The 13,408-nt window shown below is 40.1% G+C and overlaps 1 protein-coding gene across 3 annotated transcripts in view; it reads right to left on the minus strand.

The window, feature by feature from the left end:
* The window catches only part of DIAPH3 (diaphanous related formin 3), a 503,888-nt gene extending 501,758 nt beyond the window's left edge, over positions 1 to 2,130 (minus strand). For all 3 annotated transcript variants that reach the window (XM_053216218.1, XM_053216210.1, XM_053216209.1), the window contains exon 1: positions 1,745 to 2,130. In XM_053216218.1, coding sequence (XP_053072193.1) covers positions 1,745 to 1,921 — 177 coding nt within the window. In that variant the 5' untranslated portion in view covers positions 1,922 to 2,130. The remainder of the gene's footprint in view (positions 1 to 1,744) is intronic.
* Between the last annotated feature and the right edge of the window lie 11,278 nt (positions 2,131 to 13,408).

Raw genomic sequence — 13,408 nt, forward strand, 5'->3', positions numbered from 1 at the left:
CTGTCCCCCTCTCACGTGCTCTCTCTCCCTCTCAAAAATAAATAAACATTAAAAAAAATAAAAAATAAAAACAAACTGTATTTTTAGATATGTTTATTAACTTTAAAGCTTCAAAGTATTGCTTTTAGAGGTCTTTTCATCTTTACAATAACCCTTTTAGCATACTTAAGAGTGGCACCTGGGTGGCTCAGTCAGTTAAGTGTCTGACTTTGGCTCAGGTCATGATCTCATTGTATTTGAGTTCGAGCTGCGAGCTGCGTGGACAGCTTGGAGCCTACTTCAGATTCTGTGTCTCCTCCTCTTTCCCCTCCCCGCTCACGCTCTGTCTCTCTCTCAAAAATAAATAAAAATTTAAAAAATATAAAAACAACATACTTAAGAAATGAAAAACTAGAGCTAGAGAAGAGCTAGAATCCAAATCATGTAGATACATCCTTCAATGAAACTAAACCTAAATATTAATTATTTCACTTCTGTTTTCATAACCTCCTTGCTGGAAGTCACAGAAAATCCAAACGAAAATCCAAAATACCTCATGTATTCTGGAGCATAGAAGAAACAAAATGGAATGACATCATTAACCCAAACAAAAGACTCTAAAAGGAAGAAAAGTCATTGCCCCAGGATTCTTCTCATATTGGCTAGAATCCTGCCTCGCCAATTTAACTCTATCCTATTTGTTCCTCAACTCTACCAACAAAACAATCAACAACATAGTTGACCCTCCTGCAAATTCTGCCAGTCCTATGGCCCTCTTGCTACTTAATTTAGAAAAATTAATCCATGTTGTCCCTCATTTTCAGTATTCTGATACATCTCATAGCTCTGCTCCCAGATGTATTCAACCATTACTTTTAATTGTTAGCAACTCACTCCTGCTCCACAAATGTCTATTCCCTTAAGGTATGTATCCTGACTTAAATTCCTAACGAGATTTATTTGTTCACAGAAGGCACATGCTGTGTTGTATAACTGTGCCTAAAACTGAAAAAGTTATATTCCATAACTCCATATTCCTAATTAAATGGAGGGGTCAAATATTAAATTTTCAATTGTTAGATTTATCCCAAATCTATTAACCTTCTGTGATTTATTTACACACATTTTTACAAAGCAGTCATCACTGCCTATTCTTTCACTAGTGGACACCAACAAAAAGATTCACAAACCGCTGATCATGACATCTCCCTTGGGTGTTAAAGTAAGAGAAGCAACCAGAATAGCGAGTTTCTTTCCAATATAAACAAAACATTCCTTAGCAGTGACTACATAGCCCGCCAAGTTTTAAAACCTGTTGTTTCTCCTTGGAAAATTACAGCAGGAAAAGAAATACTACCCCCTAAAAGTTCACTTTGCTATGTCTCATACCCTCGGAAGCCAGAAGGGTGGGGAGAAATTCGACTCAAAAAAATGCAAGGTTCACCTAGGTGACCTCAATACATTCACATTTAAACTGCTTTTCATGTCAGCCAGAACAAATGTGGGGCAACACAGTGACCAGTGAGTGTATTTGGCAGTGGGTCCAACTGGACCCTGTCGTCGTAAATCTATTAGGAGACTGGAAGCTCTAGCAATCTAGAACAAAATGTAGCCCCCGACCCATTCTCGTTTACACCGTGGACCCACCCACCCACTCGGCTGTCAGCCAAGTCAGAGTTTCATGAAATTGAAGGATCCTGGGACCTGAGCCGCAGCCCTTCGGCCCTGCAGGAGCTGCCCCACCAAAGCTCCAGGCGAAACTTACAAACTTGGGGCGTTTCTCTCCAGGTTCCTCCGCGCCGCTGGGCGGAGGGTGCTGAGGGCCCTTCCGGACCGGCATCTTGCTTTCCCGGCAGCTACGGAGCGAGGCTGAGGAGGGGTAGGGGGCCCCGGCGGCCGAGCCCTGCTTCGGGTGGTGCAGCCGAGGCCGGTGCCGATCCATCTTTCTGCGCAGCTCTCGGGGACGGAAAGAAGGCGACTGAAATGCAAGCCACAAGCCGTGAGCGCGGGAATCTGCGGCGGATTAGCCTTCCCGGTTCCGCCGCCAGCCGTGCGGGCCCAGCTCAGCCCAACTGCTGCTGCCGGGGCCACCGCCAACACATCCGAAAACTCCCGCCACGGCTGACGGCTCGGGACCCGCCAATCCCGCGCCCCTTCGTCAAAGACATTCCCGGGATCCGCCTTTTCCGGGCAGAACGAAACATGATTGGCTGTGCCGCCCGTTCATTTCGCCACTCAACCTTGGCAGCTACCCTAAAGGCAAGGGCGGGATTAGGTCGCGAAAGCGCGGAAAACCTATTAGGAAGTTACCTGTCTGCGTTTATTTGGAATTTGGAGAACCGGCTCCTGCTAAGCTGAAAGGCAAGCGAGACCCTCTGCACCACCATTCGAGCAGCGTTGGAATGTGAAATCATCTGCTAACCCTCTCTTGCCCCACTCGGGACGCCCTGGTGCGATGGCTACTGGGAAAAGTAGTTCTGGGATCTGCCCTTGAAAGGCAGGTGAGAACAACAGAAATCAGAACGCTCCAAGAGTATGTTGCCTGGATGTACCGAGCTCCTGCTGAGTACCCAAGTGCTGAGAGCCCTATCTGGAGTGGTAGAGGAGCCCACTAAAAATCGGAAAGGTCTAGGCCACGTCCTTAAGGAGCTCACATCTGTGCTTCACAAACCCTTACACAAATAACAAAATAATATAAATGTATAGCAGTTGTTTTAAAGGTTCACTGAGAGCAAAGAGGGGGGAATATTAAATCTGAAGGAGCAGAGCTGGAAAGGCTTAAGTAAGAGTCCATGGATTTTCACTAGGCAGGCAAGAGTGGCAAGACATCAGATGTGAGGCATTCAGACCTGGAAGCAAGGCCAAGAGCACTCAAGAGCATAGAGCCGAAAACTTCAAGAGCCTACAGTGAAGGGCCAGTGAAGAGCCTTGAGCTGAAACCATGCGAGAGAGTTTGCTATGTCTACCGAAGGGCAAGCCTCGAGGTTAAAGGAGTTTTCCCACACATCACTGTGTTTTTCCCCCTTTTAAAGTCATCTTTTCCTTTGAACTCTTGCCTTAAGTTATCCAACTTCTGACTACAGAGAGGTGGTGTGGGCCAAGACTGGTAAACATGCAGTACTGATTTGGGGACAAGAAACAAGTAACTGGGAAGATTGGCACAGAGGTTCAGAAGAGGGACCTTACTAGCAAGTAAGCTCTCAGGCTATAGTCATTGGGTTTTCTTTTGTTTTTTAATGTCTATTTGTTTTTACTCTACCAGACTTTCTGTGCCAGTCTCCATCTTCAAAGAGCACCTAATCTTTAGGGGGAAATCCAGGAGAACAGCAGGGTCGGGGGAACTGAAGTAATTCATGAGGTCTTAATGACCACTAGACCCAGGTGCAGGTTTTATCCCTGTCATTTACGAGCTATCTGATGTAGATGACGTTAAACTTTCTTTCTTTGCCTTCCTATCTGCAAAAGGGGATAATAATAATAATAATAATAATAATAATAGCTAACAGGCTTAAATGAGATAGAAATGTCTGTGAAAGCGTCTCCCACCAAAGACCACCAGGAGAAAGACCTGTAGTTGAACAAGTGGACTTGTTCAGAGATATCTATGTGATAAGGGCACTCTGCCTTGAAGAGAGACAAAACAAGACCCAAAACCACTTGCAATGTTATCTATGCACAAACAACAGCAAGGTCAAGTGCCCTTATCTGATTTTGGTGTTCTGTGAGATTGTTTATGTCTATAAGGGAACAACATGGCTTAGCTGTGAGTGTCAGGCTAGCTTTTAAAAACATTGAGCCCTTGCTGTAAGTGTCAGACTAGTTACCTGATGTGAAGGACTGCTCTTTTCTTTCTCAAGTCCTTGGCATGTAGAAGAGTACTATGTATAAATAAACAGAAGTTATTATAATTAATTTTCAGGTTTCACATAGATCACTCTGGAATTTTTCTCAGAAATCAATTGCAACTGCAATGTCTCTGTGAAAATGCTTTTCTCTACATTTTACATTTTTAAAAATACATTTTTAACTTGTTTATTACTTCAACTTCACAGTCACATGCACTGCTTCCCATTCTGACACCCCCACAAGAGGATGATACATCCCACTGAGCAGCAGTTTTGGACATGCTCCTTGTGCCAGGCTCGGTGCACAGGGCTGGGACTAAATTTATGGAGACAATAGGCAGGACTCCAGAAGCTTGGAATCCAAAAATGTGTGTCTTTCCTTTATCATTTCTGCTCAGTCTCAAATCCAGACAATTACTATTGCAATTGTTGTGAGGATTCACTCTTCATGACTATCTAAGAGAGAAAGGTGTGAAAAGTTGAGGGAAGGGATGGATCATTCTCAGTCTATTTTTTTTTTTAATGACAATTGTATGAGATACCGTTTTACCCTTCTCAGATTGGTAAATAGTACAAAGTCTCTTGGCACCAAGTTTTGGCCAAAATTTATGGATTCCTACAAAGATGACGAGTGCAAAACTGGTACAGCCACTTTGGACAGCAACTTGGTGACACCTAGTAAACGTGAACTGAACGTCCATGTATCTGTGACCCTGCACTTCCTCGTCTACATGGGTCCCTGCAGAAGCCCAAAGATGCCCATACAAAGATACTTCTTGAACACTATTTAACCATCCTGCAGTCATGGAAAGAATAAAACACACAGAGGTTTATTATACGGTAGAATCCTATATTGTATCCAAATAACTAGATCTACATGTAGATATAGCTCAATAATAAAGAGAAAAATCAAGTGGCAAATACATACATATAAAGATATATGTATATGTATACATAGTGTGTGTGTGTGTGTGTGTGTGTGTGTGTAAAAGCACAAGGGAAATATGCCCCAAAACCACCTACTTCCAGAGAGGAATGAAAGAAGAGATGAGGAATTAAAGCTGAAAGTTTATAGCTGAAGTAGCTGTAATGTTTTATTTATTTAAAAGGAAAGATCAGAAGTAAATCTAGCAAAATATTAACAAGTATTTAATCTCAGCAATGGGTATATTTCTGTCTATTTTACTATTTTCTATAATTTTTTTGTTTATCAGAAATGTTTCATGGGGTGCCTGAGTGGCCCAGTTGGTTAAGCAGCCAACTTCAGCTCAGGTCATGATCTCGTGATTCATGAGTTCAAGCCCCACATCAGGATTTCTTTAGCCAGCACAGAGCCTGCTTTGGATCCTCTGTCTCCCTCTCTCTCTCTGCCTCTCTCTCTCTCACCCTCACAAAACTAAAAAATAAATAAAAAGAAATGTTTCATATCAAATTTTTAACAAAACATAGGAACTTTGGGGATAGCTCCCTTAACTCTTTCCATTCCTCCAAAATATCTTTATTTATTGGCATCGAGACCACTCTGAGCTATTAAGTTGCATGTAAGGAAAAGTGAAATAATTAATTTCCTTTTAGGATGACTTTAACTTTTTTTTTTAAAGTGAGAGAGAGGATGACAACCCCCTTTTTAAAAAATTTTTTTTAATGTTTATTCATTTTTGAGAGAGAGAGAGAGACAGAGACAGAGTGAGAGTTGGGGAAGGGCATAGAGAGAGGGAGACACAGAATCCTAAGCAGGTTCCAGGCTCTGAGCTGTCAGCACAGAGCCCAACGCAGGGCTCAAACCCACACACTGTGAGATCATGACCTGAGGTGAAGTCAGACACTTAACCGACCAAGCCACCCAGGTGCCCTAAACATTTTTTTTTATTAATAATAAAATCTGTTCCCTTCCCTCCACTTGCCTTCCACTTTCTTTCATTCTCTCTTATCTCATGCATTTTCCTTCTCTCCCTTAAAGTAATACAGAGGCAGAGAGCCAAGAAACAACAACAAAAGAAAACACCCTATTTCCTTCTTTCAACAAAATTTTTCTACAATTTTGTAGTTCTACAAAAGCTCTACAAAAAAATTACAAATTCAGCTCTTTGTTGTTCATGCTTTCCAAGCGGTCAACAGATTAAGACAAGAAGCATAATCACAAGCCTAATTCAAAGCCAATTTATGTAACTTTACTACTTTCTCTATTGCTTTACCACCTGACTCAGTTGGGGTATACCTCATTATACGAAAGTTCCCTAGCACTTTGTACTTAATCATAGGGTGTTAGAATCATTATCTGGCCATTAACACTGACTTTGCACCTTCATTTCAAATTCATGAGCAAAGTATACTACTGCTGCTTGCCCAGCTGGTTTTGAGGCCTGGCTACTTCTGCATTCTCCACATGCTTGTTGGTCTTAGTTTAAACTGCTGCTGTTTTATAATATAATGTAAGGTGGAGAGAAAGCAAATCATATGCACAGAATGCTAACTGATATGCAAATCATATGCACAGAATGCTAATCATATAATGTACATATGTACACCAGGGTTTCTCAAGTTCAGCCCTATTGACATTTTAAGCTTGATAATTCTTTGTTATGGGAGGGTGAGGGGAGGCCATCCTGTGCATCCTAGGATGTTTAGCAGCATTCCTTATTTCAGCCACTAGATGGCGCCAAAATTTCCCAAGACAGCCAAATATCCCTGAAGGGCTGAGTAATATTCCATAGTATGGATATACCACCTTTTGTTTAGATATTCATCAGTTGGTGGACATTTGGGTTATTTCTTTTGGCTATTATAAATAATGCTTCTATAAATATTCATTTACACAGTTTTATGTGGACATAAGTTTTCATTTCTCTTAGATATATGCTTAGAAGAGGAACTGCAGGGTCATATGGTAACTCTATGTCTGAAGAGCTGCCAGATTTACCAAAGTGGCTGCACCATTTTATGTTCCCACCAGTAGAGCATGAGGTCTCCAATTTCACCATATCATCACCAACATTTTTCTAACCTGGCTTTTTTAATCTAGCCACGTTAGTGGCTGTGAAGTAGTATCTCACTGTGGTTTTGATCTGCCAGCTACTTTTTGTAAATAAAATGCTGTTGGAATATGGCTATGCCCATTCTCTTACCTATTGTCCAAAGCTGCCTTTCCTGTACAACTATAGACCAGAGTAGTTGTGACAGAGAGCATCTTGCCTGCAAAACTTAAACTGTTTACTGTCTGGTTCTTTACAGAAAATTGTCTTCTGACCCCTGCTAAATGATCTCCACCCCTTGGTATATCACAATTAATTATATTCAGTTATTTCTTGTTGTCCGATGAGAGTAGTATGCTAGTAAGAAGCAAATACTACTTTTGGACAAATGTTCAAAATAGAGTTAAATACTTCCCTTTGCCATGGTACATACCTACACAGGCTTTAACACCTTTAACAAAATCTGTTTAACAAGGTCAACAAGATCTTGCCACCATAATGAATCACTGTGGAGAACAGAGTCGATTTAAGGTAGGGATGAAAAGCAAAATTCTTAAATGGATATGTGATTCTTCTTAAAACACAGTTGAGCAATTTGTGCTCTGATAAGTTTTCTCTAGGGTCTTATGCTGTAAGTTCAGATAGAAATTCTTCATAGGGAATATAATTAGTATAACACAGTTTAATGTCATGCTTAATAGTTTCCTAGAATGTTTTGATTAGAAAATTAATCTGCCCATGTTTGTAGATGATAGAGCTGTGTAAAGGAGAACAGGAATATTCCTATTAGTGTAAGACACTTAACTAAGGTTCAGTTGAAAGTGTTAGATGTCACTACTGGATCACACTCCCAATGTTTGAAATAAATAGCAAAAAAAGGAATTAAGTAATTACTAAGACTCTTGTAAGATTACAGTTTAATTCCCTCATACTAAAGCACAATTACTAAAGCCCAAATATAATTTGTTGAGTCAGTTGGATAATAATTTGTCTGACAATAGCAAATAGCAATGATGTCACTCAAAGCTAAAAATGCATGTAACAGAAGGTAGAAGAATTCTATGGTGCTCAATAGAGATCCTCAAATTTTCTTTTTCCTTCATCTATGTCTCTATCTCATTATCATATATGTTTTCCCTTTTTTATCCTCAGGTGAATTTCTGTGTTCCAGACATTTGATAAAATCAAATTATAGAAAACCTGTCTTTATTGAGGTCTGTCCTGAAGACATCCATTTTGTGCATTGTTTTCTCTGCGTTCTAATTCTTTAGCTGAACCCATCTTGACACAATACACTAAAAACTGTCTTCTTATTTTGCTGTAAGGAACGCATTGACATTTCTGTCCAATCATGGAAGGGTGGGTAATTAGCTGCAACAGTTAGCAAAGTTAGCATCCTTACCTATTTGCTGATGGTGTCTTAAATATCCGGTTTCCTGGGAAGCCAAGCTCTGCCCATACACGATTCTGAAACTGCGCTCACAAATCACCAGAGAACTTCACACTGCCAGATCTGCTTTCTCATTCCTTGGTAACCTCTCCATTTACTACTGATAATGACAGTATCCATTTTTCAATTAATTTATTTGGGGGGGATATAATTGACATGTAACATTGTATTAGTTTCAGGTATACAACATAATGATTAGATATTTGTATATATTGTGAAATGTTCACTGAATTAACTGGAGTTAACATCTGCACCATACACAGTTCCCCCCAGTTGTTTTTTTTTCCTTGTGACGATATCCTTCTTGAACATCTCTCCTCACTTTTTTCTCTAAACACTCTCTTCCTGACCTCCACTTGGGCTTTTCTTTCTCTTACTGACTCCTTGCATCTCACCTCTGTAGTAGGCCTCAAGATAGAAGGCCTGATTCAGTTCCCTGTTGTGTGAATAATACAATCACCATAGAAGTTCATGCTTACGCATTACAAGCTTGCCTCTGTTTACTCATTTGCTTCTTAATAAAGAGGTTAAATTGTGTCCCTCCGATATCCCAAGTAGGATTCTCAGAGCTCTAAGCTTCATATCAGCACCTCAAGGGCTACCACAGGAGGTGAGGGAAAAGGCATCAGGAAAGGTATGTTTCTGGGCCTTCTCCCCAGTGACACTTCAACCAACACTGTTTTTACCTATTGTATGAATTATTGTGTAACATCAGCTTTCATGTAAAACAAAAAGGAATTCTGCAAAAAAGGGAAAAAAAGGGTAAAAGTTTTACTAAATGAAATGTGTCTACATCAGTGTTTTTCAACCTTTTATTATCACCCCCTTTAAAATTATTGCAGACATTTTTCCTTATACCCCTCATGAAATGTTAATACCTCAGATATACTGTATATTTGTTTAGGTTATATATATATATATATATATATATATATATATATATATATATAATACTTTATATGTATGTCAGTGTTTTATATATTAAAAGAGACTTTTTTTTTCCCCCTGGAAACCAATTTTCATACCTTTGGTATAGGGCACCAAGGGCGTTATCATCCTTCTTCCTTCATTCAAAATGCTCTAATAACCCACTGAATAACTGATTCTCTAAGGATATTTATTTCCATTTACGAAACAGGAGAAATAACTTGCAAGTATGTTATCAAGATTAATTGAGGGTGCCCGGGTGGCTCAGTTAGTTAAGCATCTGACTCTTGATTTCGGCTCAGGTCATGATCTCACAGTTAGTGAAATCAAGCCAGCATCAGCCTCTGCTCTGTCAGTGCAGAGCCTGCTTGGGATTCTCTCTCTCTGTCCCTACCCCACTCGTGCACATGTGCAGTCATGCGCGCTCTCTCTCTCTCTCTCAAAATAAATAAATTAATTTTTTAAAAAAGATTAATTGAGGTATCATATATGAGAGAGTTCTAGCAAAGTGCCTAGTACACATTATATAATCACTACATGTTAATTTTTCTTCCCCTTGAAAGTCCCATCCAGTCTGCCATTCTGTGAAATCACAGTTCTCCTTGGATCGTCCTAATTTCAGCATCTAACAAAACTGAACCTCTCACAATTCCATTTCCAATTGCCAGTGTTTGCCAGCACCACACTGTTCTTCAGGATTGCAGGCAGAAATTCTGAAAGTTCTTTGACTTTTCCTTCTCTTGACCAATTACACCCAAGTCAAGAGGATATAGGGTGAGAACAGTGAGCGGCACCTCAAAATCTGGAAAGGAGAAATGAAATAAGATTGCCTCTTCAGAAGTGAACTAATTAAATTAGCAGATAATGGGACATTGATGTTGTTGTTGTTTCTGGGTTACAGGACTGATAACTTTGACTTCAAGAGTTTATTAATTAATCCATGTAAAGAAAAATACCCATCAGGAGTTTGATGGTCAGCATGGGAAAAGAGAAAATCATGACACTATCCAACAGACACCTAAAATCCACCACATACAAAAGTGAACTCAGCATTTTCTCTATGTGCCTCTCACCCCATGAGCTCACCTCGATGAATAGCAACACAGCCTACCCCGTTGTCTAAGCAGACACTTGCCCCATTTCACATCCAGTCTCAAAATCCTGCCGAATCCTCTTCCTTCATCCCCGACAAATCCATTCCCTCCACGCTATTGCCCTGCCTCAGATCAAGCTCTGCCCCCTGCTCAACCTCATGGTGGAGGCAGCCTCAGTCGGCTTCCTCAGACTCCACTCTGATCCCTCCCTGCACTCTGCAGCCTGCGGCCACAGCACTCGGCAAAGGTTACGTGATGGACTCCTCACTCCTCCTGTTTAACATGCAGCCGCTCTGTCCACACCCCTCCACTACCTCAAAAGAATAGCAAGAGAAACCTTTCAAAGCAGAAACTGTCACACACCAGCGTAGCAATAGAGTCTGGACTAGAGAGAATGGGCGGCAGAAAGACATGTCGACTAGTTGCTTCATTGCATGAAACTTCAGAATTCAGTTGACCTTAAAAGAAACAAAGTCAGACCTAACAGAGGCAATGGAGTGATTTCTGAGTTTATACGCTTATCTAGTCACCCATACTCAACAGAGACTTTTCTCTGCACTCTAAGAAAATGTTTGTTTTCTTCCTGGACATAAAGGACAGATTTGAATTGTAATAAGTACAGAATTCACTCATTTATTGTCAGTGTCAAAATGTTTTTGATTACTTTTTACAAGTAATTTCTTTGAGAACTCTGTTCCATTTCTCAGTCCTATTCTATTATTCCTATAATAAGGCAGCCTGATTCATAGTTCTGTATTGTTTAAATTACTATATATTTCCTGTCTTCATTTCCCTTAGTTTTAATTTTACGGTAAAATCTCTCCAAAACTCTGCAACTTAGACCTAGATGGTCATCTGTCTTTCTTTTCTTTTCCAATAAATCTTTTCCTTTACCTTAGGCTGTGTCTTCATAAATAAGTTTCCAAGGTTTTTCTTTTCTTAAAGGCAAACACTGGAGCCTAATTATCATCTCACCATATGGTTTCTCTTCTCTCCTTTATTCTTCAAAACGATCACGCACTTCTTCCGCAATTGTTATCGAAATTCATCTGACCTCCTCCTATTATATTTGTACACCTCTAAACTTACCATCTGCCATTGTCCTTCAGATGGTTACTAAATCCTGAATTCATTTTAAGGTCTTGCCATTTCTATAACTCTCTTCCTCACCTCTCTCAGTTAGATGAGTCCCTATACCTAATTTCCACCTCTTCCTAACAGGAGGGAGTGAGCCGGAGTAAACAAAATAAAACATCCTCTCTTTGCTTATGCCATGACAAGGGAGAGCCACACCTTACTCGTTTCCTGAATCGTGGTCTCGGGCAAGGGCAGACTGCTCTGGAGAAGGAAGAAATGAGGAGAGCCACGGAGGATGCTGGGACGCTGGGCTGCCCCACCGGGGAAGCCTCTGTGGAAGTCCTCTGCGAAGATGAACACCCAGAACAGTCTAGACCACAACCGTTTTGGCAGATAAAACCCCAAAACTGCGGCAACGTGTATGTGTCCTCCATCAAGTCTGTGTGAAACCTTACTGTTCAGGCCTGGTCTATTTACTTTTATAGCCATGTATTTCTGACCTTAGTGAATTTGCCCACATGCTTTTCGAAATTAAATAGTAATTCTAGTTCCACCGAACCTACTGAAGTTTCACAACACAGGACCTCATGTTAATATTTCAGAATGTGAAGTACATGTTCTTTTTCTTTTTTTTTTTTTAATAATTTTTCATGTTTATTTATTTATTTTGAGAGAGGAAGATGTAGGGGCAGAGAGAGAGGGGGAGAGAGAATCCCAAGTAGGCTCACGCTGGCAGCACAGAGCCAGGTGCGGGGCTCCATCCCACGAACCGTGAGATCATGACCTGAGCTGAAATCAAGAGTTGGTCACTTAATCAACTGTGTCACCCAGGCGTGGGTGTTCCTTCTCATCTAATTACTACATGTGATTTCTTGCGTTTTGCCCATGTCGTCCTTGCTTTTACTCACCCAGTTGAAAGCATCCCTGTATTTGAGATCTGTTTTGATAAATCAGCACCTGATCCCTTCTGTTGTTTTGGTTGATAGAGATGGATTTTTCTCTGCTTCTCTGTATATGTACTACCTTCTGATGACCAGTACCACAAACTGATTTTCAGATTCAGCTTTTCATATAAAGTCATGCTTTTATATGGCAGTGAGATGCTATTTTCACTTGTTTCCGAATACTAAAATGTGAAAACATACCCATTACCAGGCAGATGGTTTATCCATCAATGGCCCAGTGATCCCTTTCAAAATAGAGGACTTCTTACAGTAACATATTGTGTGTAAAAGCATTTTATAAACTGGAAAACATTCTAAACACGTAATAATTTTTCCCTCGCATGCATTTGCTACATGCTGTATAACTATCATATACATTTCTAGTTTTGAAAACATATTTTAAGTATTTACATTATATATTAAAATATTACATACTGAAATATTATATTTAGGAATAGTTAACATTAGTTTTCATTCCATGGACTATCTAATTGATGCCGTGAAGTCAGTTAAAGTCATGACAGATGACAGGAAAACAAGATTTAGTGTTAAAACTGTGTCATAAATCATTCATAAGTGAATAATTTATTCTTCACAAATAACCAGGGTTTGTTGGTACCACAACCTGAGGACTGATAGGAAGTGCAGGTCTGAAGACGTTTGTCACAACTGTTTCCATTGCAAGTTACAAATTCTCAACTCAAACTAGCTCAAGCACAGAAGGACATTTTATTTTCCTACAAAGCAGAGAAAAACACTAAGGAAGTTCACATAGTAGAAGGAACCACATGTCAGAAACTGGACCTGGAGACCAGAACTGGCTACATAATTTACAAAATGAAAAAAGCGAGATGTCCTTGTTTAAAAATCATTAAGAATTTCAAGATGGCTACAGCAAATCATTAAACCTTATGTGCCAGTTCAGAATCCTATGTGGCTGTAAGGTTACGTGCCCATAAAGTTAGTTCTGTTAAGAGAGTCAAGTCAACAAGGACCTCCCTTCTCTCTTTCTCCCTGACACCTCTCACATCTACTTTTCTCTGTTTCCTTTTTTTTATGATTTTCTCATTCTGTCCTACTTGCAGTGGCTCAGCCAATCAATCTCCCTTGCTAATTCAAG

The sequence above is a fragment of the Acinonyx jubatus genome, chromosome A1, assembly GCF_027475565.1.
Source record: "Acinonyx jubatus isolate Ajub_Pintada_27869175 chromosome A1, VMU_Ajub_asm_v1.0, whole genome shotgun sequence".
Lineage (NCBI taxonomy): Eukaryota > Metazoa > Chordata > Mammalia > Carnivora > Felidae > Acinonyx > Acinonyx jubatus.